Below are 16,602 nucleotides of genomic sequence, written 5' to 3' on the forward strand. Positions count from 1 at the left end.
ATGAAGAATCTTATTATAAGACTTCCTTGCATGCACTCTTAAATATAATGATGGAAAGAAACACTCGGAAAGTATCAGGAAACATTGTACAAATGGTCATGCAATATCATTATTAGTTTTCTCTCGTAAAAAATAAAAATAAAAGAAATTAAAAATTAAGCGGTTTCAAATAATAACAATAAAAATAAAAAAGTTAATTGGCTCATTCATTGGAATCAACTGATTTTTAGTCATCCCAATCAGGCATATCGTCATTGTCCTCCTCTTCCTCTGCCATCGCAGCTTGGAGTCCCTTCAAGTTCAGCATTCCTTTCATCAGAGAAGCAGCCATCGGCGACGGGGCAGCCTGTGGCAGCTCCTCTGCTTTAGCAGACGATGAAGGCGGCTTCGAAATCGGTGGCGGGCGGAAATCTTTGTCATCATCTTTGCTGTCATCACCATCATTTGAACCTGAGTCTTCTTTGATCGACTTGAGAGAAGGAAGAGTCGGCTGGGAGGATGCAGGCTTCTTATCCTTTGGCACGGGTCTGAGAATAGGCGCTGGTCTGTCTTCGTCTTCATCGTCGTCGCTATCGTCTGAGCTCTTCTTCTTCTTCTTCTTTTTCTTCTTCGATCCATCGTCGTCTTCATCGTCGCTTCCTTCTTCGTCAGATCTCTCTTCATCCACTTTGTCGCTCGTATACTTTCTCATCATCGACAGTCTCTTTGCCAACTCGGCCATCATCCCTCCTCCTCCGCCTAATCCTTTTCCGCCAGCTGGCTTCTTTTTTCCTCCTTCCTTCTTCTTCTTCTCCATTGGATCGCCCACTTTTCTCAGCTTGAATCCCTTGTGGATCTCATCCAGGAGGTTTCCACGAGATGGCCCAGGTTCAGCCGGTGGTGGAGAAGCAGCTGCGTCATTCATGGGGGGAGCTGCTGGTGGTGCTGCTGGCACACTCGACGGTGGAGCAGCATCGAGTGGCGGCGGCGCAGGAATCGAAGGCAGCGGGGGCGGAAGCGGAATCGACGAGCTTTGGTCTGTGGGAAGCGGGGGCGGCAAGGGAATATTGGAGGATGTGGGAAGAGGAGGCGGGAGAGGAATTGAAGAGGACGAGGGAGAAGGCGCAGGCAGGGGTGCAGAAGTCGAAGGAGGAGCTGGAGTCCCTGCAAAAGGAAGGCTTGATGTCTGTATTGGAACTACTGGAGGCGGCAGCATGGCCTCAACAGTTGGTAATTTGTGTGTGTCCTGATACGCTGAAGGTGCAATAGAAGGCAGCTCTGCAGAAAGGAATTGATCTGTGGCAACTTTGTCAAGTCCAGGAAGGACACTTGGAGCATCAAAGACAACGCTAGGTGCTTTGGGTTGGAAAAGGTAGGTTTGTTCTCCGTAAATGTTGATTCCTTCGCGGTCGCGGATTGTACTAGGAGCAGCAAATAAGGCATCTGCCTGACTTTTTCCAGCTTGCCCCTTGTCCTTTCCGCCTCTGGAATCAAGCATTTCCAGATTATCCAAAGAGAAGAACGTTTTGTAAGGGTTTTCGCGAGAATTGAATAGAAGAAGATTGCAGACGGAATTCATTCGATAAGGAAGTCTTCCAAGGCCTTCATTTTGAAAAGATGTTTTATCCACAGACGGAATCTTAGGGAGTCTTTTGCCTTCAAATGGGAAGAAATACTTTGAAGAATCGTTTTGGCTTGGCTTATATGCCGTTGGTCCAGTATACCCAGGAGGGTATTTGTACAAAGGTCGATCGATTCTAGTAATTGGCATATTTACAACTGGATAATGTGTGTTCGGTTTATCTGAGGGAGCCGGATATTTCGCGCTACTAAAAACTGTGATAGCATGCGGAGTATTTGCCATCGCTTTTATTTTTTGCTCTGCTGCTTGTGTACGCGATTGAATTGAATCAAGCCTTCCTTTTTCATATTGAACGCGATCCTTAATCATTTTGAATGACGCGCCAATGCTCATTCGTAAATACATTATTGCATCGGCCATTTGATTCAAACATTCGAACTGATTTGTACTTTGAACAAGAGGTATTTCAAAGCATTGAAATGGAGTTGCAGAATTTGGTAGAACGTGTGTTGGGGGCATTTTCCCTGATGGATCATTTTGAAACAGAGTCGAAGGATCTAAAGTTGGTGCAGGCGTGTATGCAGCTGATGACTGCACTTGTTGCGAAGATGTTGATGCAGGAAGAGGAGGTGCTGGTGGTACTCCAGTTACAGTTCCAGCTGGCAGAGGAGGTGGTGGTGGAACTCCAACAATCGTACCAGCTGGAAGTGGCGGAGGCGGTGGAACACCAATGATTGTTCCTGGGGGCAATGGTGGTGGTGGTGGTATTGACATTTCTAACTTCAATAGATTTTAAGGATAAATTATGGTTGTGAATGAGACTAATAGGGGATTTTTGATCAGTATTTGCTTTTTTTTTTAAAGAACGATGGGGAATGAACTTTCTCTTTCAAATGAAGAAATGGGAAAACTTGTTTCGGAAACAAGATGTTTGAGATTTTTGATATTTTGAGAATTCGTTGGATATATTGATTTTTTTTTAAAAAGTTTCTCAAGAAGAAATCAGAAGGCTTGCTTTTTAGACAAATATTAGTTTTTTTGAAAATGGTTTATTTTTAATATAAACAATTGGTTATGCGTTTCGTTTTCAGAATGTACAAACGATTTAAGCGACTTGACCACGATAAAAATGGAGTTATTTCAATGGATGAATTTAAAATGCTTCCGGCCCTTGCTGCAAACCCACTTCTTACAAGACTTGTAGCTATTTTTGATACAAATCACGGTATTCTTGTTGAAAATATTGGTCACTTAAAGCTTTTTATCTTTTTTTATTTTATTTCGAATTTTTTTTGCTTCAGATCAAGAAGTTGATTTTGATGAATTTATATCAGGAATTTCGATTTTCTCTTCTGATGCACCTTCTGAAAAAAAGTTACGTTGTATGCTGCTATGTTTTTTTAAAAAATAATTGTTATTTCGTAATCATTTAAAGTTCTGTTCGATGTTTATGACGTTGATGGAGATGGATACATTTCTAATGGAGAATTATTCCATGTGTGCAGAACATGATTTAAAATTTAAAAAAACTTCAAAAAAATTTTTTATTCTTTCTGATTATGTTCAAAGGTTTTAAAGACGATGACGGGGACAAATATTGGTGATGAAGCTCTCCAGCAACTTGTTGATCGTACAATATTGGATACAGATACCTCTGGTACCGGAAAAGTTTCTTTTGCAGATTTTTGCTTGGTGTGAAATTTGTTATTTGAAATGTTTGTTTAACGTAGATTCATAACAATTCTGTTTTTTTTAATAAATATTATGAAGTGCTTAACAAGTAGGAAGATGCTGTTTGAAAATTTAGTTAAACGGTTGAATGTAACAGATGCAATATAGTTTTTGTGAAAAAAAATTCATTTCTATCATTCACAGATCATATTTCATGCATTCATTTATCTTTTCAGTTGTTTTCACTTCTTCATTCACTTGTATCATTAACCTTGTAATTTTAAACCTTCGGGTGTTTTTTTTACTTGTGATCATATATATTTTTTATAATTTATCCGATTAGAATTCTGAAATTATGAAGAATGTTTTTGATCTTTCTATTTGTTTGTTAAAATGAATCGTTCCAGTGAAAGCGAGCCCAATTATGTTAATGAAGATCCCCAGTCGTACGTAGAATGCAGAAAAATTGATAATTATTCAGGTTCATACAAAATATTAACTTATTTCGTTAATATTAAATAATATTGATTTTTCAAAGAAAATCGCATTGAACAAAATTCAAGTGAAAAAGAAATTAATCCCAACAAAGATATCGCACGAATTAGGGAATATAAAAAAACTGAAGGTAACAATTTTGAATGTTTTGATGAATCGAAAACCTTTACTAATTCATCTTTAGAACGTTCGCAGTCAAAAGTATCACCTGCAAAGTCAAGAAATAGTACTTTAGACATCGTGAAATGTTGTGCTGCTTTTGCTGTAAATTTGAGTCATGCCTGCATGAAACAGCGTTATGAGTATAGACATTATCGATCAAATAAAATGTTGTCTCATTGGTTGTGGGCGAATTTCTGGTGCTCATTTGGACGAATTGGTACACACTTATTTATGATGGTTACTGGATTGATTATGCTTTCACCAAAAAGGTTAAATGAACCAGAAACAAGTACTCTTAAATATGTTTTCCGCAGGTTATATCAATATGTCTTTTGGAGCATTCCCTATCATAGAAAGCGAATCCAAAAAATAATACAAATGAAAGACAAATCCTTTGCTTTAAGGAATATCATAGAAGCGTTGTTTATAGCACCCGGTACTTTGTGGTATTTACAGATCGTTATGCGAATTCTTCTTTTTGTTCCATTTGTACGACAAGCAATTCGTGCAACAACAAGAAAAGCATTGGAATATATTATGCTTGTTATATGGATATCTCATCATTTTGTAAACACATTTTTGACTCTTATGAAATTTTCACCAGTTGTGGATACCTTTTTTTCCGTTTCGTTATCATTTTTATTAGGCCACTATTTTTGGACTCTTATGGAATACCAAAAAAATCCAAACAATCCTCATCCAAAATGGGTTGAAGAGGACGGGTATTTTCCATTCCTTAAACGTATCAACTGGCAAAGTTCGAAAACGGGTGCAATTTGTCTGGCTATTTACATAATTACTTGCATACTTAATTTTGGATTAGTGGTCCTTTCTGGACATTACTACAAAAACATATACTATAACAATATTTATCAGTTTTATGGATTTTTAATTCCAATTGCATATGTTTCATTTTTCTGTTTCATTTATTCGTTAAGTCGCAATTGGAGGCCAACAACCATAATTGGAAGAGTAACTGAGAGATTTTTAACTTCGGTTGGTTCGAGCACATTCGGGATATATTTATTGAATGAATACTTCATTTTTGTTTATGTTGCTGAATATCTATTTCCGAAGAAAATCAAGATTTCATTTTATGACATGCATCCTCGTTGGTTTTGTCCTCTTTTAGCTGTCCTTGGATTCCTTGTTAGCTGGATTGAAACATGTGTGTTGAAGAAGATTCCTATTGTGAAAAAGCTTGTTACGTAATAACCAAAGCGTGCATTCTTTCTTTTATAAACACTTTCAATGAGAACTATCATTCGCCTTTATAATCTTAATTTTTAACTTATCAATATTCCTTTTAAAACTGTCAAGTCAGTATGCTGTTTCTTATTTTGCAACTTTCGTGGAATGACTTTTTTTTTTCAAATCTTTTTTTAAAAAGTTTTTCTTTTTTTTTTTTTTTTTTTTTTTTAAGTGTAAAATTTGTTTTTCATTAATTTGAAACGAATTATTTTTTCACCAAAATATTTTTGTTCTCTCAATGATGTTTGTAATATTAGCGCTAGAGTGTTGGCTTTACGTATATTATTTGTATCACATCATCATAATAGTTTGAAAAATCATCAACCGATCTTTTCTGAATTAAGGATTATAATTTTCATACACATGATTCATTTCTCTGTATGTGTGTGTATGTAAATGTGAGCCATTTATTATTTTTTTCTAAACCTTGTCACTATGATATTTATTTGTTTGTTCAGTATTCAAGCACTCCACTTATATTTTTTGTTATTTTATTTGCACTTTTTTATTCAATATACAGATTGATAGATTATTGTATTTATCAAAGAGAATATTTACAATAACTTTTTATCTGTTTATTTTTTTTAAACAAAAAAAAAAAAAAAAAAAAGCAATATGTGTGATTATTTTTGAAATCATATTTTTTCATACAAAAATTTCGGTGCAAAATATTTCTTGAATATCAATGAAAAAAAATTGAAAAGTGAAAAGGCTTATTTGATGTATTTTTATCTTTGATTTTGGAAAAACAATTGAAATTCAAAACAATTATCATGCTTTTTTTCTTTTGAAATGACAATTTTTTTCGAAAAACTTTCAATCTTTGAAAAATCAACACACCAAAAAAAGATATGATTACAAAAATATTCACACATATTTTTATTTATTGAACCGTTATGGTACATGGAAAAGAAGTGTGAGAAGACTATTTTCTCCAATGATACAACAAGAAATTGGTAAGTGGGTAGATAACGACCGGAAAAACTTTTCGATTTGCATTTTTTTTAATATTCAGACTATTTCTAATGAATGAAATTATGATATTTCGAAAGTGGTTTTCGAATTACAGTGATTCAAAACTGAGAAAAACTATCTTTGAAAACCATCATGAATTTTTATTTTGCAAACATCCCCATATTAAATAAAAAAAAAACCCTAATCAGTTGAATTTTCTTAAAAAGTTTTCGTCAAACATAACTGTAATAAACGCATTGACAAGGGATTAACCATCTTTTTCTAAATGAAAGCCAAAGAATAAATTCTTTCTTATTTATCTTTGGGTTTTGATCATAAGCTTTTATTAACTTCTGCCTTTTTAATACTGAAAATTTTTAGTTTTTTATCGAATATTTCTCTTTTTGAGAATTTTAACATCTGAAAATAGGTTTTTCAAGGTCAATAGTTCTTCTTATAGACAATTTTTATCCCTGTCGCTATGAACCCTCTTGCCAAGAAATTTTAAGAGCCATCTGGGGTGATTTATAAACTCGAACATTTTCATAAACCCGGTAATTTTTTTTGTTCGTTGAAACAAAATAAATACAACATAAAAATACAAACAGCAAACTTTTATTTGTTTATTTCACTATTTAATGATAGTACGAGAATTTTTATGTTTCAATTTTTGTTTTTGATTAAGATCAAAGAAATTTTTAATTTATTTTTGATCATTTGTTTTGCTCATTTTTAACCAACTCTCTTTTTCTGTCAATTTTTATGTATAATGTCATAAAACATACATAACGAAGTTTTATTATTCGAAATGTTTTATCTTTTTATCAAATTTTTCTGTTGTTTTTTTCATTTCATCATTTTTGACAAAAAGTGTGAAAATATGAAAATCATGAGCTGTACAACATTTTTTTCTTATTAAAAATGATGTGCATGAATAGAAAAAGATTTGAATAAAATATTTACCGTGTTTTAATTTTGTGAAATGTTGTTTCTTATACAACACAAATCAATTTTTGAAAATTATAAAAATGCTTATTTTGTTTACAAATTAATTAAAAATGACTTATAATGAGGAATACAAATTCATTTTTATCTAATTTACATGACATCGTAGTGACTAATTCTTTAAATCAAATATTAGTTCAGAAAAAATTATATTTTCACACTTTTTGTCAAAAATGATGAAATGAAAAAAACAACAGAAAAATTTGATAAAAAGATAAAACATTTCGAATAATAAAACTTCGTTATGTATGTTTTATGACATTATACATAAAAATTGACAGAAAAAGAGAGTTGGTTAAAAATGAGCAAAACAAATGATCAAAAATAAATTAAAAATTTCTTTGATCTTAATCAAAAACAAAAATTGAAACATAAAAATTCTCGTACTATCATTAAATAGTGAAATAAACAAATAAAAGTTTGCTGTTTGTATTTTTATGTTGTATTTATTTTGTTTCAACGAACAAAAAAAATTACCGGGTTTATGAAAATGTTCGAGTATATAAATCACCCTATTTGTTGTTTTATGTTTATTCAATTATTAATGAGCGTTTTTTTATCATTAATTGACTTTGACAATTCTCTCTCCAAAATATTTAAATGGGATTCTATTTAAAACATTACCATATTTTTCCATTTTTGAATCATCAGAAAAAGCAGTCATCATTAATTTTACTGTTTCTCAATTCCCCTGATTTCTTGCTTTCACCACCTTTCCTGAAGACATGAACGAAATAAAAAAAAAAACAAATTGTTCCATAATTTCAAAATGTTCACACAACAAAGAATGAAAGGTGCAGAATGGCACGCTCTTGCTGTTGTTATTCTCACCCAGAAAGGAACAGTTTATTTTGTGTAATTATCCATCGTAAAATCAACTTCATCAAAGAAAAACTTCAGAATTTGATGAACAAAATGAAAAAATATGTTCAATTTGCATGTTTTTATTCTATTTCATAGAAACATGTTGCGAAAGCAACACAACGCAATCGTAAACGGAAATAATAATAATACTAATTTGCAAAACATTACTCAAAAAATTGAAATTCAATTCACAGAATATTTATGCAATCAAATCAATTCAATGGAAGAACAAAATTCAAAACTCAAAAATAAATGCTTCAAAATGAACACTTAAAAATGTTGGAGGTACAAACAACAAAAACACAAATACATAACATCAACCATGTTGAAACAATAAACTCAGGAAGTCATCGCCAGCCCAGGAATATGAGGTGCCGATGACCCCAACCACATATGAAATGAACACTCGACTCAATCAAAAATCAAGAGAATGCAATTCAATAACAACTCGGAATAATATGAAAAAGACACAAACAACGAAGCAAAATTTAAAAGAGAGAAAGGGGATAAATACATAGAAATATACACAAACGAATGCCAAAAAAATGAATGTCTAGAAAAGCACACAAGAAACAGCAAAAGGAAATATTTTGAAGTCTTTTGCTGCCAGGAAAGTCATTCACCAAAACTCGACTGCAGCATCTGCACAGTTGCTCATTCTGCATCATCCAGATCGATGATCCTTCAAACATCTCCTCTCTTGTTCAGCTGAACCAACTTTCACTGTCACTGCCACTGCCACTGCTCACAATCCTGCTGCAGTTGCCTCTCCCCGCACCCCCCGCAACATCGATCGCATCCGACACAGTCAGCATCACCGACCCTGCTGGAAATCGCTGGATGAACTCTCGCTTCAGATCGACAAGCGTCGGCCTGCTCTGCCACCCAGGTGACAGGCACCCAGCAACCGTATCGTTGAAGCACCCCAGAAGCTCTGCACCTATCACCGGCCTCTCCCCATTCACTATCTTTTGCTCCGCCACCACCGCCTCGTACTCCCCAAACGGGATCTGCAGCGTCAGACACTCCCACAGCATCATCCCGATCGAGAACACTGCTCCCTTCTTCGTTGCATGCTGCTTCGTCCCGTTCATCAGCTCTGGCGCCTTCCACCGCAAGCACTCCTTCCTGAGATCATCATCATCCTCAAACGCTGATGACGGTGGAGGCGAGTCTGTGAATCTTTCGCTCAGAACAGAAATATTTGAAGAAGAAGAAACAATACTCAATGAAGAGACGGATGATGAATCGGAATCGTCAGATGAAAGGAAATCAGAATGCATAACAATGCAGATCACCATGTGTTCTGAGAATAGCACAATGTGCGGACTCAAATTGGAAAGAGAAGAAAGAGGATTTTCCATCTCATCAAAGGAGTGAAGAGCGAGATTAGCTACCCAGAAGAGGATTTGAGCAGCTGTTTGTTCTCTTTCCTTTAATGTGCCAATCGCCATTTCCTTTGTCTTGTTCCTTCCATGAAGAAGCATGAACAGCGAATCCCTCAGATCCACAATCAGCTTCTCATGAGGGGATGAACAGGCCATTGCATCCACCAGATTTGACATCGATGAAGTTGTTGGACACAGATCCTCCCCACGAACAAATGTTGTGTCTGTGTCTGAAGTGTCTGTGGTTGAAGTGGATGAAATTGATGGTGATGGTGTTCTTTTTCTAATCTCTTCTTCTTCCACTTTTTCCAATACCCATTCAGGAATCTTGTCTGAGTCCTTTCCCAAGATATATTCTGTCGATCCACTCTCTGATAGAAGATGTTCTGATGACTCTGAATGTTCCATATTTGTCTCATACACTCTCTTCTTCATCCTCTCTTCATTCTTCTTTTCTTCCTCCCTCTCAGCTCTCCTCCACTGCTTCTCAGGAGACATCTCCATCGTCACCATTTCAAATGCCTTCGGATCCTTCTTCACTGTGTCATTCACTATCTCCTCCAATTCTTCTGTTCTTCTCTTCTGTTTTCTCCACCGGACAATGAATATTATTGATACAATCAAAACAATCAAAAGAATAACAACAAGCACAATCACAATCAGTACCCAATAAGATTTCCCTTCTTTTCCTCCTTCAACCACTTTTTCATTTCCAGTCTTTGATTGTGTTTTGTTCTTCAGAATCTGTGGAGAGGTTGCAGACAATCGCTTCCCAAACAAAATCATCACTGAAATCTCTGTTTCATCTTCAATTGTTGAAATATTTGCTGATGGGATTGGTCCAATCACTTCCGCTTCTGAAACAAAACTGTCTTCCTCAAAGGGATATGTCTCAACCAACTCCACATCCCCTGTTTTGAATATCAATCTGAATGACAAGTCACATGGTAAAAAGAGCTCTCCCTTGAATTTCACAACAATGTTGCTGCCATTCTCATTCACAGAAGCCTCTTCCAGTTTTGGAATGAAGAAAGGAGATAACCTTTCTCCTGCTATTCCATCAAGTGTGCATCCATCATTCAACATCCAAAGTGATGTATTTCTCTCCAATCCATCTCCTCCTTTCAAACTTATCACATTTAATGTTCCTGAGTCTGAACAAATAACGTTTCTTCTCAAAGAAGGATATACTTCAATGAAAGGATTGTTGTTCATAAACTCTCCTTTCTCAATAATCACATTTCCTCCACTCATTGTGACTCCTCCATCTGGTGAATTAGATAATGTTGAAACTTTCATAATTAAAGAACTCTTTACAACATCCACAACAGATCCATCCCATCGGCAAATATCTTCTTTTGTACTCAAATTCTTCTCATTTCTTTCCTTTGAACTTCCATCAAATACGCAACAATCCATTTTCACATCTGTGCAATCCTCCAATTTCATCAATTTCCCTTTTGTGGTTTTTGAACTGACTCCACCCATTGTGCAATTTGCCAATTGAATTGTCTTTTTCATTGACAGGCAAGATATCAATGATTCTTCATTTCTTTCAATTGTGATATTCTCTGTATTGAAATCCTTAATTGTTAATTGTCCACATTCGTTTATATCTATCAAAGAAGTTTCAATTGTTGAATTGCAAACAGTGAATAAATAAATTACTGATTGAAGAGAAGATGAAAGATGCAATGCAGATTTTTGAAGAATAAGATTTGATATTGAGCATCCATCAAGTTGTAATTCTCCTTTTTTCATATTGATAATGTGAAATGGAATGTTTGCAAATTCAGCATTAACTCCTTCCTTCAGTTGTTTTGAAGTGAACGAACAATCCATCACTTCAAGAATTCCTCCTTCTGGCGAGATCAGTGATTCGTGAGAAGAAATGAAATTCGAATCAAACACAAAGTTCACTTTCAATAATGAAACTATTCCTGTTGTTGTCATCAAAGCATTCCGAGTGCTTTCAATATCTGTTTTCACTTCAACTTTGCACAAGTCTCTATTCTTCGAACTCAGACTCATCTCCTTCAGATTAACCTCTTCACATATCACACTCTCTTCAACAACAATCATAACACTCATGAAATCTGAAGTCAGATGCATCAGTCCATAATCAATCGAAGCACATGGAAGTGTGTTGGTTCCACATTGTCTCTCATTCGATCCATTCGCACTGTTCACAATAATTGTGTCGCTCTGATGGATAGTCACAAATCCAATCAGATCTGTATCGCTTGGATAATCACACTCATCTTTTCCACATATGGCGTTGTCACAATCGTAATGGCCTTCTCGAAGATCAAACTGAAATTGCCTTTCATTGATCTGCGATGTGATATCGTAACATTCAATGAAAACATCGTTTCCCACTCTTGCTCTGTTGTCGCTGAATTTCAAACCAACAAATGCAAAGTCCAATTCACCTCTTTCATTTGTTGCCAGATACACACCTCCGCCTTTCCCTGAACCAATACTGCAACTGCAATGATTGATTGTCGAATCAACTATTTTCATCAAACCAGACTTTCCCAACGTGAAGAACAGTGCCCCTCCTTTTTCACTTGTTTCTGCTTTGTCTTCTGTCATGTTGCTCACATTCACAACCAAACAAATCATTTTCTCACTTGTTGACTCCAGAATGCTCGCTCCATTGCCGCTTCTCTTCACTCCTGAAAATGATGATTTGTCAATCTCAATATTTACACCTTCATTTTCTTCATTTATCTTCAATCCTGGTTCAGATTTCTTGATTGATAAAATGCAACCTCCACTTTCATTCAACGATTCCATTCGAACATTCACAAAATGAAAAATAACTCCAACATCATGAATGACAATAATGCTGTTTCCAACATTGCATGATTCAATCAACAAATCATTCACTTCCACATTGCCTCCAATCACATCCACAAATACACAATCAAATCCATTGTTCATTCCAGCCTCTGAATGGAATGAACATCCAGTTATCACCAAATCTCCATTTTTGTTTGATCAAAGCACATATGTACTTTGATTTTAAAGAAAACATTCTCTCACTTCCTTCTCTTTATTTGAGAGCATCACTTAATGGGTCAGTCACGATCACTGATCTGAAAAAATAAATGTTATCAAATTCCACCTTAGGAGTTGGACTTGCGGCCGAACCTAACTCAGCAACGCTGACAGGTGGTCCAACAAGTAGTTTCCCTTCTTTTTCGGAAACTTTTCCCTCTCCATCATCTATTCCCCCTCTTCCATCGTCTTCTCAGGTTGCACCAGAAATGAAAGAAGATTCAATTGACTCCGACTCGCCTGCTGACCAGAGTATTAACCTAGAAAAATCCTTCGTTGATATTTTTGGAAGATCACCAGAAATCTCCCTATATGACATGCCTCTTCCAGAGAATGAGATCACAGAAATAGTTTCCGCCTTAAAGTGCGAAGATCTATCTCCATTTTTACCGAACGCTCCACCTCCATTTTCAAGAACAACAAGCCCGTACAAGGATGCCTTGGATAGAGCGGGAGAAAGAACTGAGACATTTTTATACCCAATGATGAAACTGTTACTATCTTCCCATGCAATGACTTCCGATGAAGAACCAATACGAAAAATGATTGCAGATGCTTGTCTCCTCCTTGGAAAGGCATTAAAGGAAGCAAGACATGTGCGTATACAAGCGCGATTTGGGTTTACAGAGGCTGCAAAGATGAAGGACGAATTTTCTTCGACGCTCCTCACAAAAAGACAAGCAGAACTTCTCGAAGAATCAAAGAAACAAGAAAGAAAAGAGCAGTTTCACGTATTAAGAAATATACATATCGTGCCTAGCTATTACAACAGTAAAAGGAAATACTCGAAACCATTTATATCTAACGTTTCAAATAAACAGTTTTTTCGTTCAGAGCCCCGGACGTTTGCCAGAAAGAGAGGCCCGAATTTTTACAACAGCAGAAGCATTTCCAGGCAACGATCCAGGGGACAAACTCAAAATTAACCGCGGATGCGCACATTGTTGGGGGCAGAACGGCAGAGCATTGGAAAGAATGGTCAAAAATCGATGGAGCCAAACTGGTACGAAGAGGTGCATTTGCAATTTGGAAGAGCAAACAAGCGCGGAAGAAACTATCCAATCAAAACATCAACAGGACCAATCCTCACCAATCAAAAGAAGCGCGGGATGCAATGAGCAAGCTTATTCAAGAACAATTAAAGAACAAAATAATCCAACCGATCCAACGGGAAAAAGTCAAGAATTTAAATCCAGTTTTCGTTATAAAAAAGAAGACCGGAGGATGGAGACAGATAATCGACTGCAGGGAACTGAACAAAGCTATCAAATCTGTCCACTTCAAATTGGAAGATTTCAGAACATTGGAAAGAATCATAGAGCAGCAGGATTATGCGGTCACGATCGATCTGCACCAAGCTTACTATCTGATAAAGGTGGATCACGAGCTTTCACCATATCTTTCATTCGAATTCAACGGAAACTTCTATCGTTTCAACGGAATGCCTTTTGGCTTCAGAGACGCCCCGAGGCTTTTTACAAAAATAATGAGGAAAGTTGTCATGTATATTCGTCAAAAATTCAAAATCAAGATCATTGCTTACCTCGACGATGTGATTCTTCTTCACAAAAATCCAGAATTTCTTCGCCACACAGCACAGGAAGTCACCAGCCTTTTCAACAAGTTAGGCCTTCTCATAAACGAAGAAAAAAGTCAATTGAGTCCCTCCCAGGAATTCTCGTACCTCGGCTTTTTGTGGGACACAAGAAACTTCACGGTACGATTGCAAGAAGAAAAGGCGAAGGAACTGATCTCGGAGTGCAGCAAATGGGAAAAAAGAGCAATTCGCATAAGTCAGGTTCGGGTAAGAGATTTGGCGACCTTTATCGGAAAACTCAATTCGACAAGATTCGTTTTCAAGGAGGCATCCCTTCTCCTCACGCAGATGTATCGAGTACTCAACAGGAGTGTCCGACAAACCGGATGGTCGGGGAGGACGAAAATAACTCCGTCAATAATGAACAGTCTTCAGCAATGGATATCGAGACTGAAACGGAACCAGCCGAGGTTCCTTTGCCCCCTCTTCCAGGCCAAAGCAACCTTGACAACAGACGCGTCCGGAAGATCCATGGGAGCTTGCCTTTGTTTGGGAAATACAACGCTCGACTATCATCACCCACTTCCTCATTGGCAAACAAAGCAAAGTTCAAACTTTCGAGAGCTGTGGGCAATTTGGAAAGCACTAAGCAATTTTCTGCCAACATTAAAAGCAAGGAACATAAGAAATCTGCTTATCAGATCGGACAATTCAACGTCCATTTTCAACATCAACCGATGGAATGCAGGATCGAACCTGAGATCTTTAATAAGGAGGATCTGGAGGTTAACAAACGAAAATCAAATTCAAGTGAAAGCTCAACACATCCCAGGAATAAGAAACACAAGAGCGGACTCCCTGTCAAGGCTAGAAAGGGGAGGCGATTACACAATCAAACCGGAAGCATTTCAAGTTCTGAAGAAGATGACGAATCTGAAATTCACTCTCGATGAGTTTGCAACAAAATGCAATCAAAAGGTGAAGCGTTGGTGCGGCCCAGGAAGCCCTGTGTGCGAAGACGGGCTTCAACATCCATGGGAAGGAGAAACAGTTCTAGCCCATCCTCCAATCCCTCTGATAGTCCCTGTTCTCATGAAAGCAATAAAAGAGAAAGCGCGTGTTTTACTCCTCATGCCAGATTGGAAAGGACAGATTTGGGAGCCAATCTTGAACAGAATGAGGACATTCGAATGGACGTGGAGGAACCAAGCGGATCTGCTGAAGCCGGGGATTTGGATGAAACGAACAGAAGCCAACCTTCCACCAGGGAGAATGAGAGTTGTCCTTCTCAACCCGTAACAATCTCTGGTGAAGAATGGTTCAAGGCTGTCCTCGAAGTGAAAGGTTTCTCAAACAACGTTATGGAAATTTGTAAATCCAGTCTAGCACAAACAACGTGGGAGGGGTACATGTCGGGTCTGTCTAATTTTGGATCGGAATGGGCTCAACGAAGATATGGCCCTCCTTCGGATGAGTGGAGTGATTGGGTTGGAAAATGCTCAGATATTTTCATCACTCTTCGCGATAGGGGAATGAAGGTGTCATCACTGTGCCAAACGAGATCTGCAGTGTCTATGCTAACTCAGCTATTATTCGACAGATGTTTGGGTGAATTTCCGCTCATAAAAATGTTGTTTCGCTCGTTCAAAAGAGCAGAAAGGAGAAAGAAAAAAGATAAGCCGCAGATTTGGAATCCAAAGATCATGTTGGACTACATCATAACGCTTGGAGAAAATTCAAAGCTTCAATTGTTACAATTAACCAAGAAAACGATCTGCTTGTGTATGCTTTTTTCCGCATGCAGGTTTACTGAGCTTGAAAGAATCGACCTCGTTCATTCGTCGATTAGAAAAGATTCTATTGCCTTAGACACCTCGTTAAAAACAACTCTCGGAAGAACAGACATTATCATTCCCTTCTTGATCGACTCCCCATTAATTTGTCCAGCATCAGCTGTCAGAGAGTTGTGGGAGAGGCTAAATACAACACAATCCAACCCAGTCCATTTATTTGTTGGAAAAGACCAAATGAACGCCTTATCAGCAAGGTCATTGAGAAAACTTGCAAAAGAGTTCCTAACTGAAGCAGGAGTCCCAGAGCACTTTGGCCCTTATTCGTTGAAGCATGCTTCCATTTCCGCACTAACAATGGCTGGAGTTCCGGTGGCACAAATTGCAAGATTCGCCAGGCTATCTCCTAAGAGTGACACGATCTCAAGACACTACTTTTGCTCCGACGTAACAATGACGTGTGCAAAAACAATTGCATGTCAAACCAATACAACACCACTGGAACATAACCTAGTGCAACACGAAGCCTTAACGCAAACAGCAGCAGTGGACACTTCCCAGAAGCAGGAAATGATTTTTGACGACACGTCAGATTGCAACACCACCAGCGAATCATCTTCAGATAGCGATAACTGTGAAGATGAGATGGATCAAAACTACAAAGAGGTTCAAACGCCAGTTCTGCGCGAAAGGAAAAAGTCTCGCCCGAAAGGTTACAGTTCGTCAGCTGAGGCTGTTCAAGAAAAGACGATTCAACTTTCGGTGCGCACAAGATACCAGTGCAAAAAGGAACTACTGGAAAGATTGCTCAATGATGATGAATAATGAGATTATTTAACTAAAAAATAATCTCACGAAACG

The 16,602-nt window shown here is 37.2% G+C and overlaps 5 protein-coding genes across 5 annotated transcripts; 3 read left to right on the top strand and 2 right to left on the bottom strand.

The window, feature by feature from the left end:
* Nucleotides 1-84: 84 nt before the first annotated feature.
* MONOS_403 (WASH (WASH1)) lies at nucleotides 85-2,363 on the bottom strand. The gene has a single exon (XM_067874070.1). It carries the CDS (start codon nucleotides 2,333-2,335, stop codon nucleotides 227-229), a length of 2,109 nt encoding a protein of 702 aa, XP_067735898.1. The 5' UTR covers nucleotides 2,336-2,363; the 3' UTR covers nucleotides 85-226.
* Nucleotides 2,364-2,398: 35 nt separating this feature from the next.
* Nucleotides 2,399-3,610, top strand: MONOS_402 (putative calcineurin regulatory subunit B). Its single transcript, XM_067874059.1, has 7 exons — nucleotides 2,399-2,490; nucleotides 2,549-2,570; nucleotides 2,653-2,786; nucleotides 2,863-2,943; nucleotides 2,997-3,058; nucleotides 3,131-3,253; nucleotides 3,332-3,610. Exons 1-7 carry the CDS (start codon nucleotides 2,430-2,432, stop codon nucleotides 3,398-3,400), a joined length of 552 nt encoding a protein of 183 aa, XP_067735899.1. The 5' UTR covers nucleotides 2,399-2,429; the 3' UTR covers nucleotides 3,401-3,610.
* Nucleotides 3,611-8,667: 5,057 nt separating this feature from the next.
* MONOS_401 (uncharacterized protein) lies at nucleotides 8,668-12,297 on the bottom strand (the record flags this gene model as incomplete). The annotated part of the gene is made up of 1 exon (XM_067874048.1): nucleotides 8,668-12,297. The coding sequence occupies one exon, from the start codon at nucleotides 12,295-12,297 to the stop codon at nucleotides 8,668-8,670; it is 3,630 nt and encodes a 1,209-aa protein (XP_067735900.1).
* Nucleotides 12,298-12,464: 167 nt separating this feature from the next.
* MONOS_400 (uncharacterized protein) lies at nucleotides 12,465-15,250 on the top strand (the record flags this gene model as incomplete). Its single annotated transcript, XM_067874038.1, has 3 exons — nucleotides 12,465-13,145; nucleotides 13,249-14,736; nucleotides 14,930-15,250. 3 exons carry the CDS (start codon nucleotides 12,465-12,467, stop codon nucleotides 15,248-15,250), a joined length of 2,490 nt encoding a protein of 829 aa, XP_067735901.1.
* A 62-nt stretch (nucleotides 15,251-15,312) lies between these two features.
* MONOS_399 (uncharacterized protein) lies at nucleotides 15,313-16,566 on the top strand (the record flags this gene model as incomplete). Its single annotated transcript, XM_067874026.1, has 1 exon — nucleotides 15,313-16,566. One exon carries the CDS (start codon nucleotides 15,313-15,315, stop codon nucleotides 16,564-16,566), a length of 1,254 nt encoding a protein of 417 aa, XP_067735902.1.
* Between the last annotated feature and the right edge of the window lie 36 nt (nucleotides 16,567-16,602).

This window comes from Monocercomonoides exilis (genome assembly GCF_001643675.1).
Source record: "Monocercomonoides exilis strain PA203 chromosome Unknown scaffold2-2631571, whole genome shotgun sequence".
Taxonomy (NCBI): Eukaryota; Preaxostyla; order Oxymonadida; family Polymastigidae; genus Monocercomonoides; species Monocercomonoides exilis.

Excerpts from the sequence above, each read along its gene's own strand:
- MONOS_403 (XM_067874070.1), bottom strand. The coding sequence starts at position 2,335 with ATGTCAATACCACCACCACCACCATTGCCCCCAGGAACAATCATTGGT.
- MONOS_402 (XM_067874059.1), top strand. The coding sequence starts at position 2,430 with ATGGGGAATGAACTTTCTCTTTCAAATGAAGAAATGGGAAAACTTGTT. Across the intron at positions 2,787-2,862 it reads TATTTTTGATACAAATCACG|ATCAAGAAGTTGATTTTGAT; the intron begins GTATTCTTGTTG and ends TTTTTGCTTCAG. Across the intron at positions 2,944-2,996 it reads TTCTGAAAAAAAGTTACGTT|TTCTGTTCGATGTTTATGAC; the intron begins GTATGCTGCTAT and ends AATCATTTAAAG.